This window comes from Dipodomys merriami, unplaced genomic scaffold (assembly GCF_024711535.1).
Source record: "Dipodomys merriami isolate MVZ:Mamm:240054 unplaced genomic scaffold, mDipMer1.0.p SCAF_2, whole genome shotgun sequence".
Lineage (NCBI taxonomy): Eukaryota > Metazoa > Chordata > Mammalia > Rodentia > Heteromyidae > Dipodomys > Dipodomys merriami.
In genome coordinates, this window is record NW_027203381.1 from 36,217,439 (window position 1) to 36,241,528 (window position 24,090).

General features: G+C 37.9%; 1 protein-coding gene across 2 annotated transcripts in view; it reads left to right on the forward strand.

The window, feature by feature from the left end:
- The window catches only part of Chst9 (carbohydrate sulfotransferase 9), a 248,784-nt gene that overhangs the window by 140,918 nt on the left and 83,776 nt on the right, over positions 1-24,090 (forward strand). For both annotated transcript variants that reach the window (XM_070028650.1, XM_070028651.1), the window contains one exon: positions 9,904-9,945. In XM_070028650.1, the coding sequence (XP_069884751.1) occupies positions 9,904-9,945 (42 nt within the window). The remainder of the gene's footprint in view (positions 1-9,903; positions 9,946-24,090) is intronic.

Genomic DNA, 24,090 nt, shown 5'->3' on the forward strand with positions numbered 1-24,090 from the left:
GCTTTTTGCTGGTTAATTAGATATAAAAGTCTCACAGACTTTCTTGCCTTGCTGGCTTCAAACTGAAATACTCAGATCTCAGCTTCCTGAATAGCCAAGATTATAAGTATGAGCCACTGGTGCCTATAAAAGCAGCTTTTAAAATAACTAATTTAGTAAATGAACATGAAGATGGTGATAGAAGTCAGAGATCGCAGTTTGGGGACAGATGCTATAATCCTGATATCAGTGGGCAAAGAACAAGTGGCTGCAGTGCTGAAGGTTCAAATGATATAAAAGAAAAAAAAAAGAATCAGAAGTGATTGGAAATAAGTATGAGGAAGGAAAGTTCACAGAGGATGCACATCCGGATGGCTAGAAGATCTATCCATGTATTAGATACACTTGTGCAAGTTCCTCAGGACAGATGTGCTAAGGAAAGGAATTACATGTTTCCTTCAAGTCCAGCTGTGCATGATCCAACAAGAGGGGCCCACATGGATGGTAAAATTTAGAGAAGTAAAATAGAAGTTCAAAATAAAGAAAAGATGGATGGATAGACAGACACACAGGCACACAGATGTGCAGACAGGCAGATAGATAGACAGATAAGATAGATGATAGATAGATAGATAGATAGATAGATAGATAGATAGATAGATAGATAGATAGATAGATAGATAGATAGATAGATAGATAGATAGACAGACAGACAGATATATAGATGTAGCAAGAGTAGCCAATGCAGGCTCTTGTCAGCCTGTCACTCTTTACTATTATTGTTATTGTAAAGGTAATGTACAGAGGGGTTACAGTTATACAATTCAGGTAATGAATACTTTTCTTTTGGAACATTGTCAACTCTGCCTTCATTTTCTCCCATTTTTCCCCCTCTGACAAGATAATGTCTAGTGAGTATCACTGATGCATTTGTTTACCCTTTGTTCCACCATTTCTGTGCTCTCCCTTGCCCTCCTCAAAACAGATACAGTTACATATACAAGACAAAAGGTATAGAAAATAAAAATAGCAACGAAGGAGAAAACAAAAACAAAAAGCAAAATAAAAAAGCTCGTTGATGTTTCTTGGAGTTCATTTTGATAAACATACCTTTACATGATCATATGCACATAGCTATTGAGCCTTTGTGATCCTCTCCTTTGGTCTCACATGAATAAGTGGAGTTCTACATAATTTATCATGTCAAAGTGTATTTTTTGTCTTTTACCATCCAGTGTACTTACTTGTGTATATTTATAAGTTCATTCTAGTTAAAACAAATGAGCCAAAAAATGCATCCTATGTTTCTTTGGGTCTGGCTTACTTCAATTAATATAATTTTTCCAAGTCTTTCCATGTCTGCATGGAAATTTCATTCTTTCTGATGGAAGCATAGAATTCCAGTGCATGTGTGTGTGTGTGTGTGTGTGTGTGTGTGTGTGTGTGTATGTGTGTGTATTTTCTTGATCTATTCATCATTAAGGGACATTTGAATTGCATGGTTATGCTGATGACTTTAGTGAGGGCTGGTTTGTGGTCATTTGCATAAATGCCCAAGAGTGGGATTGCTGGGTCATAGGAGAGCTCTATGTTTAATCTTTTGAGGAACCTTCATACTGCTTTCCAGAGTGGTTGAATAAGTTTACATTCCCACCAATAGTATAATAGTGATCCTTTTTGGTCACATCCCTGCCAACAACTGTTACTGTTAGTTTTCTTGATAATGGTCATTCTAACTGGGTGAGATAGAATCTCAACGTTATTTTGATTTGCCATTCTCTTACGGCCAAAGATATCAAATATTTCTTCATATGTCTATTTGACATTATCTCTTCTTCTGACAAGTTTCTTTTTAACTGGTTGTTTTTGTTTTTTTTTTTTTGCCGGTCATGAGGCCTGAACTCTGGGTCTGGGCACTGTCCCTCAGTTCTTCAGCTCAAGGCTAGCGCTCTACCACTGGAGCCACAGCACCACTTCCAGTTTTTTCTGTTTATGTGGTGCTGAGGAATCAAACCCAGGGCCTCATGCTTGCAAGGCATGCACTCTACCGCTGAGCCACCTTCCCAGCCCCCAAGTTTCTTTTTAAGTCTTTAGACTATTTATTAATTGGGCTATTGTTTCTTTGAGGGTTTATTCTTGATGATGTTAATTTCTTGAACTCTAAGTATATTTTAGATTCGAGGCCCTTGTCAGATGCACAGCTAGTAAAAAAAACTCTTCTCCCATTCTGTGGGCTTTCTATTTTCTTGCTAGCTATGTCCTTTGCCAGGCTATCACTCTTGAGGAACTGCCTTGAGCATCCTGAAAGATGACACATAAGAAAACACTAGGGAGACATTTAGTAAATGTCACATAAATAGTACAAAACACGGTAACTGCCTGGTCATAAAGAATTGGCTTTGTTTTGTGTCTTCAAATGTTAACTCCAAAACAGGCATTAAGACATTCTATAGATAAGGTAATCAAGCTCTGAGAAGCTAAGTGAATGGTTTTTCCACAGGTCAGTTGAGAACCAGGCTTTTGAGATATTTTTCAATGCAATTCTCCCTGCAGACTCTGTCTCTTGGTCTCCTGGTCTCTCAGATTTTCCCAGAATAATATTTGCTTCCCACTCTGTTTACACAGCATATACTATGAAGCACTAGGAGCTTGGCTTAAATACACCTCTACCTGTCTCCTTACAATAAAGCATGGCTTTGCTTGTGATATCCTGTAAAGGAGCCACTGTCACAAACACTGCTACTCCCTCTCTCTTCCTTCATTCCTTCATTTGTATCTCTGATTAACTCACTTTGTAACGTTCATAAAATAAGCTGCCTGATTTTATGCTTCTCAGCCCCATGAAGCAATCCAAAATGTTGAAGTAGGATAGTTCTGCATACGAAAGAAGGCTTAAATCTTAACAGCATCTAGTCATGTTCAAAATTAAATCAGTTAAAAACTAATTAACTACTTTAAAAACCTAGAATGGACATGGACATTTTGAACAATTGAACATAATTTGATTGAAAGGAGAGCTGTTCTTAACCTTTATATGAATTTTGGCTCACACCTGTAATTCTAGCTACTCAAGTATCTTGAAATATGGAGCATTATAGAACAAAGCCAGCCCCAACAGAAAAGTCCATGAGACTTCATCTCTGAAATAATTAGCACAAAGCCAGGCTGGAGGCGTGGCTCCAGTGGTAGAGCACCAAACCAGCCAACAAGCTGAGCAAGTGCAAGACTGAGCCCAAACCCCAATATCAGAGGGAACAAATGAATATCTTTCTAATTTTCTTCTTGCAGAAACTATCTTAGAAAATATCAAGGGGGAAAAACATAAACATTTAACATAAACTGAAGTCATAATAATCTATCATGGAGTGTCTTCAAACAGTTACCCTAAAGCTATTCCTTCTAGGACTTAAGGAAATTCTTCAAAACAGACAATTAGATAGTCTTAACCCAGAAAAGCATTGGTGACAGCTAGAACCTATAAACCAAAGAACTAGAAGCAAGTGGAAGGTGAGATTCAAGTTACCTGGGTTGAATTGCTGTTTGTCATCACTGATTTCCTTAAGCTCCATTCTACCCTTAGGAACCCCATGGGACCATTGAGTTACAAATTCTTCTGTGTTGCTTATTGTTTGCTGAGGTGGGGTGAGGCCTTTTCAGGGTTTCTTCAGTTTCACAACTACAAAATAAAAGTTCTCTTTGGCAGTTTCAGCAAGCAACATTTGTTTGCCGAAACCTCTTTTGTTTTGAACCAGTGAGGTATGAAGTTAAGAGATACCTGGATTAACTCAAAGAAACCACTAAAACTGAGAAATACAGATGATGATTATGAGTATGGTTTATGTAGAAATGGAAGGTAGCTATGGGTGGGAGTATGAAGCTGTATTCCATATGCAGAAATTTCTATTGTATTCCCCTGAGAGTTTTATAATATTAAATTAGATAAGGTTCACATAAAGCACTCGGCAGCCTGTTTGGTATTTAATAAGCAGTCTTCAGGATATGTTAGCTGTTATTGTGTTTATTGATTTCATAATTGTGCATCTAGGCAATTTTAAAAGAAGAAAAAATGGTAAGGTTAGATCAAGTCAATATCTCAGAAGAAAATACAGGGATAAACTTTTAAATCCAGCAACCAAATATTAGAAAACAAAGAACCTAAACTTCACTGCAATGATACTTTTTTCACCTGAATATCTGGGTGTAGAACTGACAGGGTGTTGATAATCATATTTTTGTAAGATAAAGCTGAGGAAAAAAGAGAAAGAAAACTGCTGAGAATAGGCTTTGGCATTCCAAATATAATCCTATGTCAGTTTTTCTTCCCCACCCCCCAGGGCTGAGGACCAAACCCAGGGCCTTGCATGCGCAGGGTAGGCGCCCTTCTGCTGGCCTAAACCCCCAACCCCTATTTCAGTTTTTCTTTTTTTGGGGGGGGGTCCGGTCGTGGGGCCTGAACTCTGGGCCTGAGCGCTGTCCCTCAGCATTTCAGCTCAAGGCTAGCGCTCTACTGCTTGAGCCACAGCGCCACTTATGGCTTTTTTCTTTTTGCTTATGTGGTGCTGAGGAATCGAACCCAAGGCCTCAGGCATGCAAGGCAAGCGCTCTACCACTGAGCCACCTTCCCAGCCCTCAGTTTTTCTTATCTTTATATTTTTTATTAAGGAAGGATGAAAGCAAACAACTTTACCAATTTATTGTGTAAATGAATTTCTTTGAATTCTTTCAATAAATTACATATGCCAGGCACAGTGACTTACCCCTATAATAACAGCTACCTGGAAAGCAGAGATAGAGGTCTTATAGTTGGATGTTAGCCCAGTAAATAAATCTTAGTGATACTAAAAGAAGATGAGGATTATGGTTCATATATTCCTAGTGACTAGAGAGGAAGAGTTTGGAGGATCATGACCACCCAGAGCAAAAGCTGTATCCTATAAACAAATGAAAGATTAAAAAGCATTGGGAACATGGTAGAGTGCTTTTCTTTTAGCAAGCATGAGGCCTGGAGTTCAAACCCTACTGTCAACAAAAATTATACATTTATATGTGTGTGTGAATGCATGTATGTAGGTATATATATATGTATATATAATATATATATGATCATATCTATTTTCTCCCAATAGAATATAAGCTCCACCCAGTTTCTTGTACTATTTGGGCTACATATTCTAACCCTCAAGATAAAGACTAGTGAAATGCTACTTTTTAAAGAGAATGTTAGAGGATGAACAATATTGAATTACATTACATCCATGAATAAAGATAGAATATTAAGACCCATTGAAAGATGTTGGATAATAGAGAGAAGGGAGGCTGGGAAAAGTAATAGCAAGCAAGGATTTAACCTGATTAAAGAACTTCATATACATATGTGAAATACCAACTATGAATCCTCTTTGGACAGTTACCATACACTTAAAAGATGAAGGACAGAACTGTAAAACAATCCTGTCCAGGGTTTGGGAACTAATGGAAAGGGGAAAATAAATAAAGAGAATGAACAGCCGGGCGCTGGTGGCTCACGCCTGTAATCCTAGCTACTCAGGAGGCTGAGATCTGAGGATCGCGGTTCAAAGCCAGCCCGGGCAGGAAAGACCGTGAGACTCCTATCTCCAATAAACCACCAGAAAAACCGGAAGTGGCGCTGTAGCTCAAGTGGTAGAGCGCTCGCCTTGAGCTGGAGAGCTGAGGGACAGCGCCCAGGCCCAGAGTTCAAGCCCCACGACCGACAAAAAATAAAAATAAAAAAAAAAATAAAGAGAATGAAGGAGGGTAAATGTGGAGTGTAAATATAGTAAATAGATACATGTGTGAAAATGGAACAATGAAGTTTGTTGATACTGATGGGAAGGAGAGATGAGAGAGTTTGGGTTGAGTGTAATCAAGGCATATTATAAGTATATATAGACATGCAACAATGAAACTCTCTTATACAACTAATTGATGTTAATAAAAAAGTAAAAGAAGAGAATTGATTTTTCCATCAGATCTCAACCTAGTCGTTTCCAGGATTTACATCAAGTTTCCACAGATGAATGTGCTTTGACACAGAAAGTAAAATAACTCCTATTAAAATAGGGCAATTTTTCAGTAGATCATCTATACCACTAAATAGGTCTTGATTTCCTATTCAATCTTGTAAACACAATGTAAGAACCAAACATATGGGACATGAGGTCGATCATAGAAAAGCATTCACAGCTAACAAATGGATGATGGGGTAGCCAGTAAACCAATCTGTAGGTACAAAGTGAGGCCAACCTCTTAGGTACTTATTATCCTAGAATAGAAATAAAAATTACAGTCACTTAGAAGATACAGTATGGAGAAAGCTTTTGAAGAGGTGTACACTCTATTAATATTATTAGGAAGTAGAGCAGAACACTTTCTTAGAAAACAATTCACAAAACTTTTCATTTTGTTTGAACAGAGCTTTTAAGAACTGTCTCTCAGAAATATAATTTAACTCAATACAGTTGCATTCTGGATACTAGATCCCTTTTGAGCCCAGGTTTGCTGCACAGTACAAGAGGGATACAATAAATACTATACTTCAATCTGCAAGACCAAGGAAGGGTATCCAATACCTGAGTTGCTCTCCTTATTATGTCTCAATGTCAAGTTTTCAGACACACTTAAGAAGTTCATACTTGACTTTGCCTTGCTTTTATGATTGAGCCATTATAGAGATAGAGGAAAACATCTGTCATGTCAACATTCTTTGAGGAAATGTCTTGATCATCGTAAGCCAGATAGCTTAAAAGCAATACCTAATGAGAACAATCCATCATACAGTCAATAAGCAACTTACCAGGCTATCATAACAGATAAAGAAACAGAGGCATTTGACATTCTCAATGTCTATTATTTTTTCTGTGCCAATTTAATTTCCTCCCATGATTAAGTGAGAGATGAAATAAACACTGAAAATAAGCTGGATAAAATCAATTTTGTATGGAGGAAGATTCTGGGCTCTCACCTAAACAATATTCTTATCACTAAACCATGAAAGCGTGACCTTAATCACGCTGCTGTTACATGAGTCAACGCATAAACAGAGAGTTGCAATTACATTAAAGTGGGTTGGAGCCGTGGATTATGTATCAAGTTCCAACCTGTGGAGATCAATTGTATTAAAGAACTTGTAACTTATTGATGAGCTTTATAAATGACTTATAAATACCCTCATCCAAAATTCAGAAATTCCTAAATCAAGGATAGCTGCTGATACCTTATACTAGGCAATTCTTTATTTTTAAATATATTTATGTATTTTTATTTTTATTATCCTCAAGTAATTGTACAAAGTGGCTTTAAGTCAGCATGTCAGTTTGTGAGTACAATGCATCTTGATCAATGTCAGCCCATAAATCATTTTCTCCTATCTGTCCCAATCTGACCCATCCTCTCAACTCTCCTAGTTCTAGTTTTATTATTATTATTATTATTATTATTATTATTATTAATGTGAAAATACCATACAGAGGGGTTAAAATTACATGGGCAAGATACTGAGTACATTTCTTATCAAGCATTGTTGCCTCCTCCTTTGTTTCCCCTTCCCATCCCTTCCACTCTCCACCCCCACCCCCACACCCCCCTACCACCACCACCCCAGCCCCCACCCTGCCAAAGTTGTAAAGTTCGTTTTTCGACATAATGCCTTGTACATCTCATTGTTGTAATGGGTCCACCTGTAACCTTATTTAAACAGTTTGTTTTTTCCCCTTGCCATCCACAAATTATATCAACATCAAATAGAGTGAAAGCAGGGCTTATACCCTGAGGGAGGTACATACAAAGCAACAAAGAAATAATCTTATAAATATGTTGGAAACAATCTCCAGAAAGGAAAAAAAAATTGAATCCTTATCTTGGGGTTCATTTTGCCTAACATCAACTTATCTGACAGTTTCTGTTTGTCTCAGACATATACTAGTTTTTGCAAATAAGGGAAACCATGGGACCCATATTTCCTTGGGCCTGGCTTTCTTCACTTAATATAATTTTTTTCCAAGTCTTCCATTTCCTAACAAATGGAACAATGGCATTCTTTCTGACGTAGGCATAGAATTCCATTGCGTATATATACCACATTTTCTTGATCCATCCATCTACTGAGGGGCATCTAGGTTGGTTCTATATCTTAGCTATGGTAAATAATGCTGCCATAAACATAGTTGTGCTGGTAGCTTTAGTATAGTCTTGTTTGTGATCATTTGGGGAAATGCCCAAAAGTGGGATTGCTGGGTCATAGGGGAGCTCTATGTGGAGTCTCTTGAGTAATCTCCATACTACTTTCCAAAGTGGTTGAACAAGTTTACACTCCCACCAACAATGCAGTAAGGTTCTCTTCTATCCATATCCCCTCCAGCATCTGTTGTTATTAGAGTTCTTGATTATAGCCATTCTAACTGGAGTGAGGTGGTATCTCAATGTTCTTTTGATTTGCATTTCTTTTATGGCTAGGGAGGTTGAGTATTTCTTCATGTGTCTATTGACCATTCTTCTTTCCTCTTCAGAGAAGTTTCTCTTTAAGTCTTTAGCCCACTTATTTATTGGGCAGTTGTTTCTTTGAAGATTTTTTGTTGGGGGATTTAATTTTTTGAGTTCCAAGTATATTTTAGATATGAGAACCTTGTCTGTTGTATGGCTAGTGAAGATCTTCTCCCAATCCATGGGCGTTCTATTGATCTTGCTAGCTATATCCTTTGCCATGCAGAAGTTCTGCAATTTCATGTAATACCAAATTTCAAACTCTACTACAAAGCCATGGTAATCAAAACAGGTTGGTACTGGCACAAGAACAGACGTCAGGAACAATGGAATAGAATTGAAATCCCAAAAATGAACCCACAGACCTATAGCCATCTAATCTTCGATATGGGAGCTAAAAAAAAATAGAATGGAAGAAAGACAACCTCTTCAGTAAACGGTGCTGGCAAAATTGGTTAATCACTTGTAGAAAACTAAAACTAGATCCTTATAGATCACCCTGTACCAGAATCAACTCCAAATGGATCAAAGATCTCAGAGTCAAAGCAGACACTCTGAAAACATTACAGGATGGAATAGGAGAAACCCTAGGTCTCCTTGGCGCAGGCCGAAATTTTCTTAATAGAGACTCAGAAACACAACAAATCAAAGAAAGGTTATACTAGGCAATTCTTATCAGTTCAATTCAAAAATGTTCTTGGTTATATATTTTTTTTAAATCATGCTAAAAATAATAGAACTTCTCACCAATGGAAGTATACCTAGTATATTTTAATACAAATGTAATTTGTCATAAGATTGGTTGAAAATATGAGTTAAAAGGATTTGGAGCTCAATTAGGGTTAGGAAAGCAATATTATAAATGAGACATATGGACAGTAGGTTAGTTAAGTGGAATAGGACAGAGGACAGAGACTTAATAAATTCATCAATTCTTAAACCACATGACTTGATTTGCCTAAATGTCAATCTGTGTATTTTGTATGTGCTGTTACTGGGGCTTGAACTCACAGCATGGTCCCTATCCTTTAGGTTTTATACTCAAGTCTGGCTTTACCATTTGAGCCACAGCTCTGTTTGTTTGTTGTTGTTGGAGCTAATAGTTTCAAGGACTGAACTGCCTTGGCTCTGCTATAAATCCAAAGAAATATTTGCATAATGACCCTCTTCCAGCTCACCCACTCCCATCTTCCCCTGCTCCCACCTCCTGCTGTTTAGACCATAGGCACAAAGCTGTCATCCCTATGATCAGGCTCAGGAACACAAGGGCTGACTAACTCCCCATTCCCACCTCCATACAGCTGTGGGTTGTTGTTGTTTTATACCAAGGTTTTGAGGTTTTGAGACATCTCTGCACCAAAGGTTTTATAAATACCTTTAAATGTGAAGATAACCTTATGAATTCCCTTTTTCTTATTTTTCCAGCATGGGGGCCAGCCAATTACTTTCAGCCTGCACCCGGAATCAGTGAGTACCCTCCTCATAATGCTCTCATGCAGCTACTGACAAAGAAGCAGAAGACATGGTATACCTGAAACCTCACAGCACTGCTTCTCAGCATCTGGTCTGATGACAGTGATTCCCAGAACACACAGCCCACGTGCCACTGTTGAGGTGTAGAAATCTCTTAGGGCAGGGAGAGACTGTGACCCATGTCCTTGAGGAATTTACAAATGAAACCCAAGGCTTTGAAGGGAGATTTTCTTATATCAACTTGATGAATAAATAATCTTTAGTATATTTGAAAGAGCATATTTGCTGTTCTCTCCATTTTTTTTATTTTTAAAAGTCTTCCTTGGGACTTCAGACTAAATTCTTTCAGTTTCAAAGGGCTTGTCTCCCTGAATGTAGTAAAGCCTGATTAATTCAGGTATTGCTAATACTCCGATTTTGACAATTTGATCTAACTTAAGTAAAAACTCACCTTTCAACAGTCTGCAAGATTGAATTCAAGAGAACATTTATAACTTGTATATACAGAATGTGTTTTCCTTGTGATTCCAGTATACCATGCTGTTTAGGCACTAAGATTTACCTATGAAGCAAGGATCTGCGTCATTAAGTAGCTGCTTCCTGAGACAGACTTCATTGATTCCTGACTGATCATAGTATTGAAGCTAATCATACTGCATTGCTTTCAACAGATTCTGATTCCAATAATTCAGGCCAGCTTTCCCTCCCCACGTTTCCAAGCTCATTATTTCAATTTTCAGAAGTTTCCTCTGGTGTACTCTGTGAGCCACAAGCATTTATTAATAGAAGAGGATCAGTTCTTATTATCTTATTTTAGAATGATCAAATATCAGGATTTTAAAAAATAGATGCTCTTCTGTAACGTTTTTTACTTAGAGGCACTGAACGCGGGACCTCACAGTTGCTAGAGAGCTGCCCCTACCTGCCTGGATGTCTAGCGAGGGATGTGACATCTAGAGAGTAAGGTATCTGGAGAGTAATATGATCAAGAAGAGATGCTTCTTAAGTGATCCAAAACACCACCTGAACTTCAGAGACAGAGATTTGAGCAATCTGCATAGAGCTGAAATGTGAACCATGGAGACAAAAAATACCACTCAAGGACAAAAAAAGGGCTTTGTGACACAGAGAGTAGAATTTCTCTTTGAGACAAGCAACAGCTTTAAAAAAAAATACATATTTACAGGATAAGGAGGTTCTTGAGGGTCATCTCGAGTACATAGGAGGGAGAAAGTAGGGGCACCATGGCACAAAGCCACCCTGCCCAAAGTTAGTGAGGCCTCATATCAACCAAGAAAGGAGGCATGGAAGTGTGCCCGTGCCATCTCAGATACATGGCAGGTATATAGATAGGACGATTACAGTCTGTGGCTAGACCCAAGCAGCAGGCGGAGACATAATATATACAAAATACCTAAAGCATGATACATGTATGAACAGAATACAATGGTGAAACCCCTTTGAGCAATTAAGATGGCCTTAACAAAAATGACTATTAGGAAACTGAAAAGGAAAGGCCTTCCTGGGCTGTAGATGTGAATGGAAGGGAGATGGAGAATGGAGGGCATACAGGGGGGTGAACAGGGTCCAAATGCCTTATGTATAGTGTAAAAATAGAACAGTAAAGTTTGCTGAAATTGGTTTGGGAAGGAAGGAACAGAGATGAGGGAGAGTAATGAAAGACATGAGTCTAAGCAACATACACTGGATGCATTTATGAACATGCCAAAATGCAATGCCCTTATACCACGGATGCTAATATTAAATATCCAAAGAAGAAATAAAATAGCTAAAGCAAAAGGGGTTAGAGGTAAAGCATCTGCCCAGTGAGAGCAAAGACATGAGTTGAAACCCTAATACCAACACTTAAAGGTGGGTATAAAGAAATGCAAAGACATTTATGTCAGAAGCTTTCATTTTTCTTTCCTTGTAACATTGGATAAGTATTAGATGTAGTGTAGGATCCAAGAGTGATAGAACTTAGCCAGGCCATATAACTTCTGTGAATATCAATGGTATTATGTGTCAACTTGCGGAAACAGTAACCATAAATTCACAAGGTGAGAGAACTGCAGCATGACATGAAAGTACTTGGTAAACTGTCAAATATTACTGACAAGAAGCCCAACCTAGTGTCCAGAACACAGCTTGGTGATGTTGTTTAGCTCTTGGAAACAGAATAGGGACAGCAGTGCACATAGATTGCACAGGTTCCTGAGATCAGAGATGATCAGGTTTGTCCCCAGTACACAGAGAACAGGTGCTCAAGAGATGGGAGCTTCCTGTAAGAGTTTGTTTCTAGTGAAAATCAGGGAAAGCATCACAATAGGGAATGAAAATGTGGGGAGCTTATGTCTTAATGTTTTCAAGCAGTGGAGGCATTTTGGTTACGTTTTTCCTGATGTTCGTTCAAAAGGCCCACTCTGAAAACATGGCTTTGCATGAATAGCCATATCTACAAGGTCTGAAGCAGCCCACCTAGTGAATTGGTGATCTGAAGTTGGGGAAAATCAAAGTAAGTGCACTAGTGTCTTAGAACTAATGCTTGTGAGAGGAAATTGGAAACACTGAGTAATGAAGATCTCCAAATTTGAGAAACCTGGTACTAAGGGCTTTGCATTCAATCCTCTATTCTGGTTTGAGTGAAGAGTAGTATCCTTTCTGTTCAGTCAGCAGTGTGGATATGAAGGATGGATTCTTATCATTACCTATTTAAATGAGTAGCTTACTCTGAAGTTTTGAGTTTTCAGATACTCCCAAGGTCATATTCCTCACTCTTCTGAATACATCACCTGACTTTTCTATTTACCCACTACCCACCCTTGGCTCATAACCACAACCTCAGCCTCATTTTCCACTTGAATTTTAGTTCTTCTCTGCCACAAGATGCATCAAAGAACTTTTTCACCTTTCTCTGGAATAAAAATGCAGAGTTTGAGGCAAGTAAAAAGAAAACAGACTTCCTGCTATGTCTACCTTGCTCCCTCAGGCCCAGTTCTAAACCTTAGTCTAGAATTTGCTAGATGAAATGGGCAAGAACGCACTTCCATGCTCAGAAACTGTCCCATGTCATCTTAAAACACTTAGCCAGCCTAAGGAACCCCCAGAGAGAGCTGCCAAGATCTATTGCAATGGTGACTGAAGTTTCCTCAGAGGGAGATTTGAATTGCTAGAACTCTTATCCTAAATTTTCCAAATGGTAGTAATAAAAAATATATATAAGCTAAATCTTGCCCATGATTGACTCCTATTTTAATTAATTAATGACATATACCTCATTGGGGAGCACGATTGATTAGCTCAGTCAGTGCTTATTCACTAAGAATGAGTGTAAGAGGGCTACCGAATATTCAGAATCTTTGAAGGTAATGAAAGTAAGCATCTTCCATAAATAATATTTGAAACATCAAGAGGGAAAGAACCTATCTGATTCAGACAAAATTCTGCTTTCTGTAAAACTACAACTCCAGAGACTAATTAGCAGATGGAAAAGCCCAGAGCTTTTACTTCTCTCCCTGTAGTACCAAAGCTAATTCTTCCCTTCTGTCCCAACATGAAACACATAAAATTCCCCTCCAAGCTTCTTGCTTCTGGTGCATTCCTTTTGCTTATCTGTGGTGACCTGCTAAGGTATAGCTTGCCCCAGGACACCTTTGCATCCAGTGAGACTTCCCAACATGACCTAATCCTTGCAGAAGTGCCTTTCCCAGGGTAAGAAGCAGCAGCAGCGGTCTTTCTCATGACTTCGTTTCATGCAGGATATCCCCTTTGACCACAAAGATACCCTGGCCTCTTTCTGAGTGTGCGTAAATCATTTAGTACCACTCCAGCCAGACCCCAGAGCCTTCTACCACCACCATTTCATTCCTCACTGATTTATACACAGTCTTCATTCTGCTCTACTGAAAAATGCACCCCATTTCTAACTAAAACCAAACACCAGGACAAACTCCCATTCATTCCCTTGCATTGGCATTAATACATTCTCTTCTATTTCCTCTTAAAATCAACAACGTCTCCTATTTCTGGGTTCTTTGTATATTTTCTTCTTGACTCTCATTTCTATCCTTTATCTACTACTACAGAGGTTTCAGTCACTCTTGGATACAGTCTTTGGTTTATTTCCTACTTTGTTGGAAGAACACAAGACATACCCAGTCAGCAGCAAACTCAAAATCAGGTTTAAGTAGAGGCATTTCAGTTACATGTTTTTCCTGATGTTCTTTCAAAAGCTTTTGCTGCATAGTGAAAGGATTTGCAATTACAGCCAATCCTGTGACTCTTGACAGCAAAGACAAGGCCCAAACTGTAACTGCTCAAATTTGAGGCTTGATAAAATGTTCACAGTGAAGTCCTAAGAATTGGTTCTTATGACTCTAACTCCTATGCCTCCCTAAAACAGACTCAGAGAGAAAAGCCTTGCTTCTACTACATGAGCAGAAGGGAATTCAAAATCAGCTTTTAAGGTTATTGAACTGAGGAACTGAGAAATATCTCTTGGAAATTCATTAAAATTAAATCTTCGATAGGCACCAATGCTTCATACCTGTAATCCTGGCTACTCACTGAGGCTTAGCTATGAAGATTGAAGTTTGAAGCCAGCCCTGGAAAGAAAGTCCATGAGACTCTTATCTTCAATTAACTAACGTTGAGCAATTAAGCTCAGAGACAGTGCCCAAACCCTGAGTTCAAGCCCCAGGACCAGCACAAAAATAAATAAATAAATTTTCAGTTAGGATTTATGATCAAAGAATGCACATGTAGAAAATGGAACTAGGTAACTTGAGGTGATATGTGGTTGTGAGCAATGAGGAAGAATGTTGGAAGGATTGACATGGATCAAGATGCATCACACTCAGTGTTTTTAATCAAAACTCCTTTTAACAACTATGAAAGGATAATTTTAAAAATTAACAAAGTGGAATACGCATATCCAAGGGCCACATCCTTTTCCATATTGAAAGCAGATTGTACCCTCTTCCAAACTAGAAGCCTACTCTGTGCACAAGCTGCAGAGCTATGTGGTATTAAAAGAAGAATTTCTCCCTTCCAACTTTCCCAAGTATGCACCTATAGTGACCCCACCCTGGGGCACTTACACTGGGTAGCACTGTATTAACTTCCTCCTGGGCACAGTTCCTAGAAGGGATTGTTGTTTACTTGTGTTTGGTTTCCTGTGCTCAAACCTGAGAGTACATCTCCTATTCAGCACCCGATATTACAAAGATGTGGCCCCCAGACATAACTAGGGGGCACCAGCTCCAAATAATAGTAACATTAGCAACCAAGTCAGTTATTCTGAAGGTTGGATTGGGAAAAAAAAAAAAAAAAAAAACCTTATCCAACCTCCACTCTCTTTTGCATGCTGTAGGGTGTACTTCTCATTGTCAGCCTGAACATTCTTCTCTATAAATCCAGGATTACCAAACCTGTAGGAAGGGATAGAAAGAGACTTTTCAAAAGCCTTCCTGAGCTTATGTGAGAATTAAGCCTTACAAATCTTATAAGAATTGATGAACATGATGATATATTTTTTTAAACATACACCATAAACTTTAAGATTCAAAGCCTCACGATCTTACCTAGAAACTCTTCTGCTACAGGGCACAAGAGTGCTCTGCCAGTCTTCCTTTCTCTCAAACCACTGCAGGTATTCATGGAAATAGTAAATTTGTGCAAACAAGTATTTTCAGTCTCACATCCACGGCAAGAAACTAAGCAATTGTCAGGGTCTTTCTCTTTTGCGAGAAAAGGGGTTGTGAATTTTTATCCTTGTATGGAAATAATTAACAAAGAAAAAGTGGCAGCCCATAGTTAATTTGGCTGTTCTCTTAACTATTTTCCTAGTATCTGAATGGCACAAACATATTATTTTAATAAGCTGATCTGCAAGTGTTTTTCCTCTTTTCATTGAAGTTTGAAGTCATTTACAGGGTCAAGGTTTCCAATCTTTTTCTCCTGAATTCAAATGATCTGTCATTTTCATTGTGGCTACACCCAAGCGTCATTTTATTTTCTCTTGTTAAAGTGGCCTATAGAGAAATTCAGTGGTGAAAAAGATGGAAATCTTCTCAAAGAGCAACTACTCCCCTTGCTGGTATAAAGTGGCACTAGCAGTCATCTCTGCAAATGCAATCCTGATACAGGGAAGGGGGTTTTAATGCTTTATGTATTTGAACATCACAGTAAGTTGACACTTAGTCCAAAGAAACTGAATACATTAACATTTGCATCATAATTGGTCAATCAGGTAGGCCCAATTTAGTATACAGAATTTACTTTTTTAAATTCTTCACTGTAAGAAGTGGGAAAGTATTCAGATGGTGGTTAGTGACCATTTTTTAAAAGAATAGAATCCCTTACATTTTTTAAAATCAAAGTGCCCCTTTGAGGTACACAGTAAAATACATGAATGTTCAGTGTTCAACACATTGAGTTTTGATAATTGTATATACCTATGAAAGTTACCAAAATAACGTGTAGAATCTTATAGCCTTATCCACCATATCCACCTGCTCAGACAATTCCATCCCAGAACCAGAAGACTATAGTCACAAGCATGTCTCAGCAAGGAAGTCAAAGAATTTTCATGCCTTTTTTTGTTTCTTTCCTTTCCTTTTTTTTCTTTTTTGAGATATACACTCAAGTTGGATATCTGCAAATAACAATCAGTAAAACTTACTTTTAAGAAGAGGTTATAATGGAAAAAATATATTCAGAAATAATTCAAAACAGGAAGTCAAAAACTCTTTTTTTATTGTGAAAATACTGTACAGAAGGGTTACAATTACATGGGCAAGATAATGAGTACATTTCTTATCAAGCATTATTGCCTCCTCCTTTGTTTCCCCTTCCCATCCCTTCCCATCCTCCTCCCCACACCCAATACTCCTTCCCCCCCCCCACCAAAGTTGCAAAGTTCATTTTTGACATAACAACTTGTACATCTCATCGTTACAATGGTTCCACCTGTATCTCTATTTAAATGACTTGCTTTTTCCCTTCCCCTCCACAAATTATACCAACATCAAATACAGTGAATGCAGAGGTTATTTGATCTAAATGAACCAGTAAGAGATGAAGAGCTCTTCAGCCCTAGAATGGGACCACACAGTGAGGGCTGATCTTAAAAATAAATAAATAGCCCAGTGCTGATGGTTCCTACCTATAATCCTCACTACTCAGGAGTCTGAGATCTGAGGATCACAGTTCAAAGACAGCCTGGGCAAGAAACCCCATAAGACTCTTTATCTCCAATAAACTACTCAAAAAATCAGGAAGTGGTATTATGGCTCATTTGGTAGAGTGCTCACCTTTAGCAAAAAAAGAAGCTCAGGAACACGGCCCAGGCCAGGGTTCAAGCCCCACGACCAGCAAAAATAAACAAACAAACACACACACAAAGGAAAATGGAAAGGCACAAGAAGTTTAAGAATAGTAATAATAAAAAAAAGAATAGCATCGCGTAATATAAGGGGGTCTTTTACAACACAAGTCAATTTTTATTGAATTGGCTGCAAAATCATTACTTTTAGCATCTTCTCTGTGATTCTTAAAAGAAAGAAAAAAAAAGAAAAGGAAGTTTTCCACATATTGTATTGGATATTCTTCCTTCCTCTTGAGGCTAAATTTGGCTAACTGATATCACGGTGGAATTGCAACATAGGAGCATAGAACTGATTTTCTCATTTGACTTTCAAATGAGTTTTTGTGTGTTAACTAAAATTGAAATGTTTCAATTATGAATAATGCCAAAATGAACTGGTACACTCCATTGCTTTTAATGAAATGCACATGATCTTGCAGGCCTGTGAATGCCAGCCTGGTTATAGAGTTCTTAAATCTCATTATTTCATATTTGCTACACTCACATCGTTTATTTATGGTAATACCACAATCAGAGCTCTTTAATTTGACAAACACCCTTCAACTTACACTTTTTTCATCAGCTTTTTAAAGAGATTGACATGACTAAGGGTGTGCCCAACCTCATTTTAAATAAAAGGAAGAGATGGCAATCAATTCAATAAGTTCACATTTGCTGAAATTTTCTACATGACTTATTTGAAAGACTTCTGTGACAAGAGACGAATTTGCCAAGAATAAACAGATGATCCCTTAGAGTCATCTACATTTTAAAGTTTAGATTCTAGGTAATTGGGATTTAAAAAGAATTGAGTCATCAGCGATTTTAAAAATGGATTCAGTAAGTCAAACAGCAAGCAATACTTGGTACTGATAAATGCAAAAGACATAAGCAACTAGAAAAAGAAAACTAAAGGAAAAAAATCAATCTTTTCTTTTGTAAGTGACCTAGTTAGAGTTTCCCTTCCAAAGATCATATTCTCAGTGAAAAAGTTAAATCTGGATGTGGCAGGAGTGACATACATGTAAATTGTATACTACTGAAATTTGTTAGTTTTCTGTCACTAGAACAAAATACGTATAAGTTGTGTTAGATTGTCTCATGGTTTTACAAGTTTCAGCCCACAGTTAATCTGAGCCTGCAGTGAAGCTGAACAGACATCACAGTGGAGGTCTGTAGAAGAGCAAAGCTGCTTACTATATAGTTGTAGCCGGGAAGTAATATAAAGTGGAATAGTGGCCATTCCCAATTTCCCCATCAAGGGAATGGCACCAGTCCAGTGATTTTACTTCCTTCTAACAGGCCTAAGACAGTTAATCGTTTTTTTTGGGGGGGGGTGGGGGGGGGCTGGTCTTGGGACTTGAACTCAAAGCCTGAACACTGTTCCTGAGCTTTGTACCTCAAAGCTAGAGCTCTGCCATTTGAGTCACATCTCCACCTCTGGCACTTTTTTTTTTTTGGTACTTAATTGGAGATAAGAGGTTCACAGACTTTCCTGCCCAAGTTTGCTTTGAACCTCAATCCTTTAGACCTCTTGACCTCCTAAGTAGCTAAGACTAGAGACATGAGCCACCACGAGGGCTTCCCACTTATTCCGGTTGCGTGCTTGTTCTGGTGATACTCTACCACTTAAGCCATGCCTGCAGCCTAGAATTTTGTTGGTTAATCAGATAGAAATCCAGGACCTTTCTACTTGGGCTGACTTCCCACAATGATTCACTAGATCTCAGCCTCCTGAGTAGCTAGGGTTATATGTGAACCACTAATGCCCAGCTAGGGGAATATTTCTTTACCTCTCTGAATGGTGATCTTGATTTTGTTTTCTTTATTGTTTCTATTTATGTGGAAAAGTGTTCCATGAATTAAAGGAGCTACATGAATTATAAACAACAAAGACAATGCTATTTATCTATTGGTTAAACTAGGAGCAGGCGAGTGGCCCCAAAATCTGAGAAGGTGCATAGATACCCTCTCACCAGTCCCTTGTAGAAAACATTGCTTGGGCTGAGACACAACCAGATACACCTGCGCCTGGGCAGCAAGATAGCAAGAACTTACCCTTCTTTCACCATGCTGCTTTCCTAAAGGTGACCTTGTCTGTGGGCAAGAATCAGCATGCACGGAGTTGCTGGGAAATACCAGATGCTGACACCTGCTGGCCTTAGGCAATCTGGCTCCCTGCACCTCTGTATTCCCCACTGAGAGAAGATTGAGTAAAACCATGCATTCAACCCATCACCTGTCACCAGGAGAGACCTAGTGTTAGGGTATTCACTCCAGCCTTTCAGACTTCTCAAGACTAGAAAATAAAGCAACTTTCAAATGAGAAAAAAATAAGTACAATATTATTCAACAATTTGCATTAAAGGGCATCCTGAGTTTATTCTTAATATATTCTCTTGAAGGATCTCCCTCTTCCATGTTTACTTTCTGCCTTGGGCTGCTGTTATAGCCTTGGATGGGAGTTGCTAATTCTAACAGAGTTTGTTCTACCAACTGTAGTCTAGTCATTCAATAGAAATGGTATCAGTACTAGTTGTGGTCTTTTTCAACCTGGGAAAGTCTCTTGAAGTCTTCATCACAGAACTCTGGCTTCCTGGTTCTATCTGAGCTCCATCATTGCCTTTCCCTCACCCCATCATTCCCATGGTCCTACCATGGGCGAGGTCTATCTGACTGTGGTTTTTTGACCATGTCTCTGATATACTGGTGAGCACATTCTACTAGATCAGAATCATTCTGTATTCTCCAAGACAAAATGCAAATGCTACTACTTTGCTATAGGTTTCCATGCAGTCTTTCTGTTTATTGCAGTGAGGAAGTCTAGGATCTCATTGGTCTATCTTCCTGCTACATTAGTTATTGTAATCAAATCATTTGTCATCTAACTATTGAAGGATCTCTGTTGTTTTCCTTGCCCTTCCTATGTTACATGCTCAAGGATCACCTATTCTGAATCAATTGCTTTACTGTGGATCACACATACATGGAAAGGATGGATGAAACTGAAGTCTATTTCTTTCTCTGTCACTAGCAACCTTGCCCCGGTGGCTTGGTCCTTAATCTTAGATTCCTTTCCTCCTGTGCATATTGAAATCCTGGATTCTAGAATGAGGTAAAAATCAATTTAAATGAAGGCTGGTGGTCTGCACATGGGTAAGTTATTTACCCTCTCTAAGAATTAGTATCCCTCTAAAAACGCTAATAAGTTAAGAATATTGTTTTATTATAAGGACTTAAAGCAATGCTTGTGATTAAACACATTGTCACTATTTTGTTAACCTTATTTTTACATTATTCAGCCCAGAATTTTATATCACTGACTATATATATATCACAACTATATAACTATAGTTGTGGCTTTGAGCCCTACTCTTTTGTCTAATTCACTCTCTCACCTTCATTTGAAATTAAAAATGGATGAGATTCATTTCCAAATAGTACAACTTATCCCCATCTCAAAAATCCCTGATACTAGACAGCCTCAGTTTCTCCCTAATCACTGTTTACTCTCTGGTGGGCCACTCTGTGTTCAACTGTTCATTCTTCCCTTTCCCTGTCCTTCTTCCCTTTTGATTGCTTTTGTCCAAAATTCCTTCAAATGACCACAGCTTCTGTAGTAGGTGGTCTGAATCCCTTTGGAACAGTCAGAACTAGAACTTTCCCAATCAAGTATTAAGACGAGGATTCCCCACAATGCTTAGACAGTTCCCAAAGCCAAAGTACTGCACAATGGCAATGTATTCATCAGCATCCACCAGTCATAACTCCATCTCATTCAGCCATCCAATAGTCCCTTGACAACAGGTATTGCTATCTCCTCATGGTAAACACAAAACTTGTCCAAAGAAGGCACATTTCTTGCCCACTATCTCACAGGTATAGTTGTAGAGTTCAGAAAGGACCCATGTCATAGAACTCCAGCCCTTACATTCATCCCATTAATTTGCCCTAACTCTGTCCTGTTGGACCATTCTAGGTGACTGTGGACAGTGTCATTCACACATGGACAATAACATACTACACAAGAACAAAGGAAGAGATGGACTATTTTCTCTATAGGTCATTAAAGTCATTAGTTTGAGAGAGGACAGTAGAGGTAAGAAAAGAAAAATCTAGACAATGAGAGGTGCTGTACCTTAATTCACCAGAGCAAATACCAAACGCTCTAGACCCAGCTGTTGACTGACAAACATTGCTTTGTTATCTTAGGTAAATTTACTACAAAGAAAGCAGTTAATTTCTAGACATGTCATAAGTGAAAATTATTACTGAATCTGATAGAATTATGTTTAACCAAGAATCTAGAAATCTTAGAAATATTTATAATATTTGAAACACAGAAGTCCTCTCAGCAATAAATAAAGACAAAGGGCAGGGTAAGTAAAGAAATGAAAGTATAACTTGTTTCTTTGGCTGGTTTAATTTAGAAACTATGCTTTTGGATTTCTCCTCCAAGGCTTATGAGCTGTGTATTTCCAATGTGACTCAAAGTAGATTACCATGGATTTGATTCTACCAAAGGCAAAAGCAGAACATGGTAAATGAGAGGACTTTTCCACAATTCAACAATATGAATAAACTTTTCAGAAGTTCTGTTCTAAAGTTATTTTTTTCTTAAAGGAGTGCTACCACCTTTTCCACAGAATAATAAATAGTTTACTTGATGTAATTTCCTACTCCATTACTTCTCAAAGTATAGGACCAAATGTAGGAATGCCTTCACAGATTGTGTGCCACATGTCAGAAAGGCACTGCCATACTTGCTGGCATTCTTTCCCCCACCTCTCCAGAGTGTTTTAATTTTAAACTGGAGGGAAAATTGTACTAAACTGGAGGATCCTCTGGCATATTCAATTAATCTGAAGATCTGTGCTCATTTATTTAACTAAAGAATTCTGAACAATAAATCCCAATTATCTACCATTCATTAAGCAGTTATGCATGAAAAACATCATGCCAAAAAACAAACATTCAGATCCCTTACCTCTTCCCTGGGCATTAGCTCTGTGCCATGTTCACAGAAATGCAAGGTCACCAATTTATAGAATGGGCTCCGGCCACCAGTTTAACCATTATAAATGTTGTCATCCATTAAAGAGCATGTGTTCTAATTGGTGGGGAGACGAGGTGGTGTCAAAGATTCTTTTAACATTAAAGTCTGGTGATTCTAAGTGAATGAGTTACAAGGGGTTCTTTTCTTCAAATCCTCAATGTACAATGTAAAAATCTTCCTAAATATGAACATATATTTTGTGTTTGGCAGAAGGAACAGAAGAAACAGGGAGAGATAAGGGAGAGAGAGAAAATGAGAGAGAACTTTGTGAGAGTATCCATAGTTTTACAAAGAAAAACAAATAACAGACAACAAACAACAGTAATAAAAAAGCAATAACCTTACAGGAACCTATATCTCAAGACTGAAGGGCCATTGAAGACTCATTTCTCTTCATAGAGATGAAACGTGCACAAATAGAAATGTTAATTTCTTTTTTTTTAATTTTATTTTATTTTATTTGAGAACATACTGTACAGAGGGGCTACAATTACATGGGCAGGATAATGCATACAAGAAATGTTAATTTCTAGTAGTATGTTTCTTGTGAGCCAGACACTGTGTAGGTGCTAAGGGAAGAAAGAAGCAACCAAGAAAGGTAAAGAAATAAACAAACATAAGCGAACAGGTTAATTACGAATAGCATGACATACTTAAGTTTTTTTTTCTGCAGCTAGTTTTCATCTTTTCCAGTTAAATGTTTCACCCTAAAAGAAATATATATTCAAAATGCATCCTTTCAAAGCCAAAAGACATCAGTTGTAGAATAATACAAAAAAGCCCCAAAGTATACTTAACTTGATTGGATTTAATACTAACATGTTTGAAGAGGGACCAGGAATAAGTGGGAGATTATGACTTTAAGACTTATACCTGATATGTTATAATATCTTATTATTGTTACATATACTCAAAGTAACTTCTGAAATCTTTCCCTGGTTATATCCATTTTCTGAAATAACTTTTTAAAATATAATCCTAAAAGCTTATCTTTCTAGTTGCTATTTCCTGATGCTTATGCTCCATGATTTCATGAGTAGCTTGCTCACTTCTTAATCTGTAAACTTCTTCTCCATTGGCCTCTTATTTTCAGTATATACAATGTTGTTTTCTTCTTTAAAGACAGCTGGATGGATGGATGAGTAGACAGATACATAGATAGATACATAGATACATAGATATATTAGAAGATAGATAGATAGATAGATAGATAGATAGATAGATAGATAGATAGATAGATAGATAGATAACCTCCCTGAATCCTTCATCTGCTCAAATATAGTTCTTTCCTTTAGTCATCTTTTTAAATTAGTGTATAGTAATTGTATAAATATCCAGTCTGGTTATACATGTATATAATGTACTTGATCATATTCACCTCCATTACAATCTGTTATCCCCATTCTCACTTATTCGCTTCCTTTTCCCAACTAGTTCTTCTATTCAGCCACACATTTTAAGACTTATCCATTTCCTTGTCTCTCCTCCATACCTGTGCTTCTCTTCCCTCCCTTATGGCTTCTGTACCAAACACTCCACTGTTTGTTCTGTGTGGCTAAATTTTAAAGATACTTCATGGTCTATCTGATTTGATTTGTCTTCATCTTATAACCCTCTTCTCTTTTTTTTTTGCCTGTCTTGGGGTTTGAACTCAAGGAGTAGGGGCACTATCTCTGAGTTTCTTTGCTCAAGGCTAACACTCTACCACTTGAGCCCA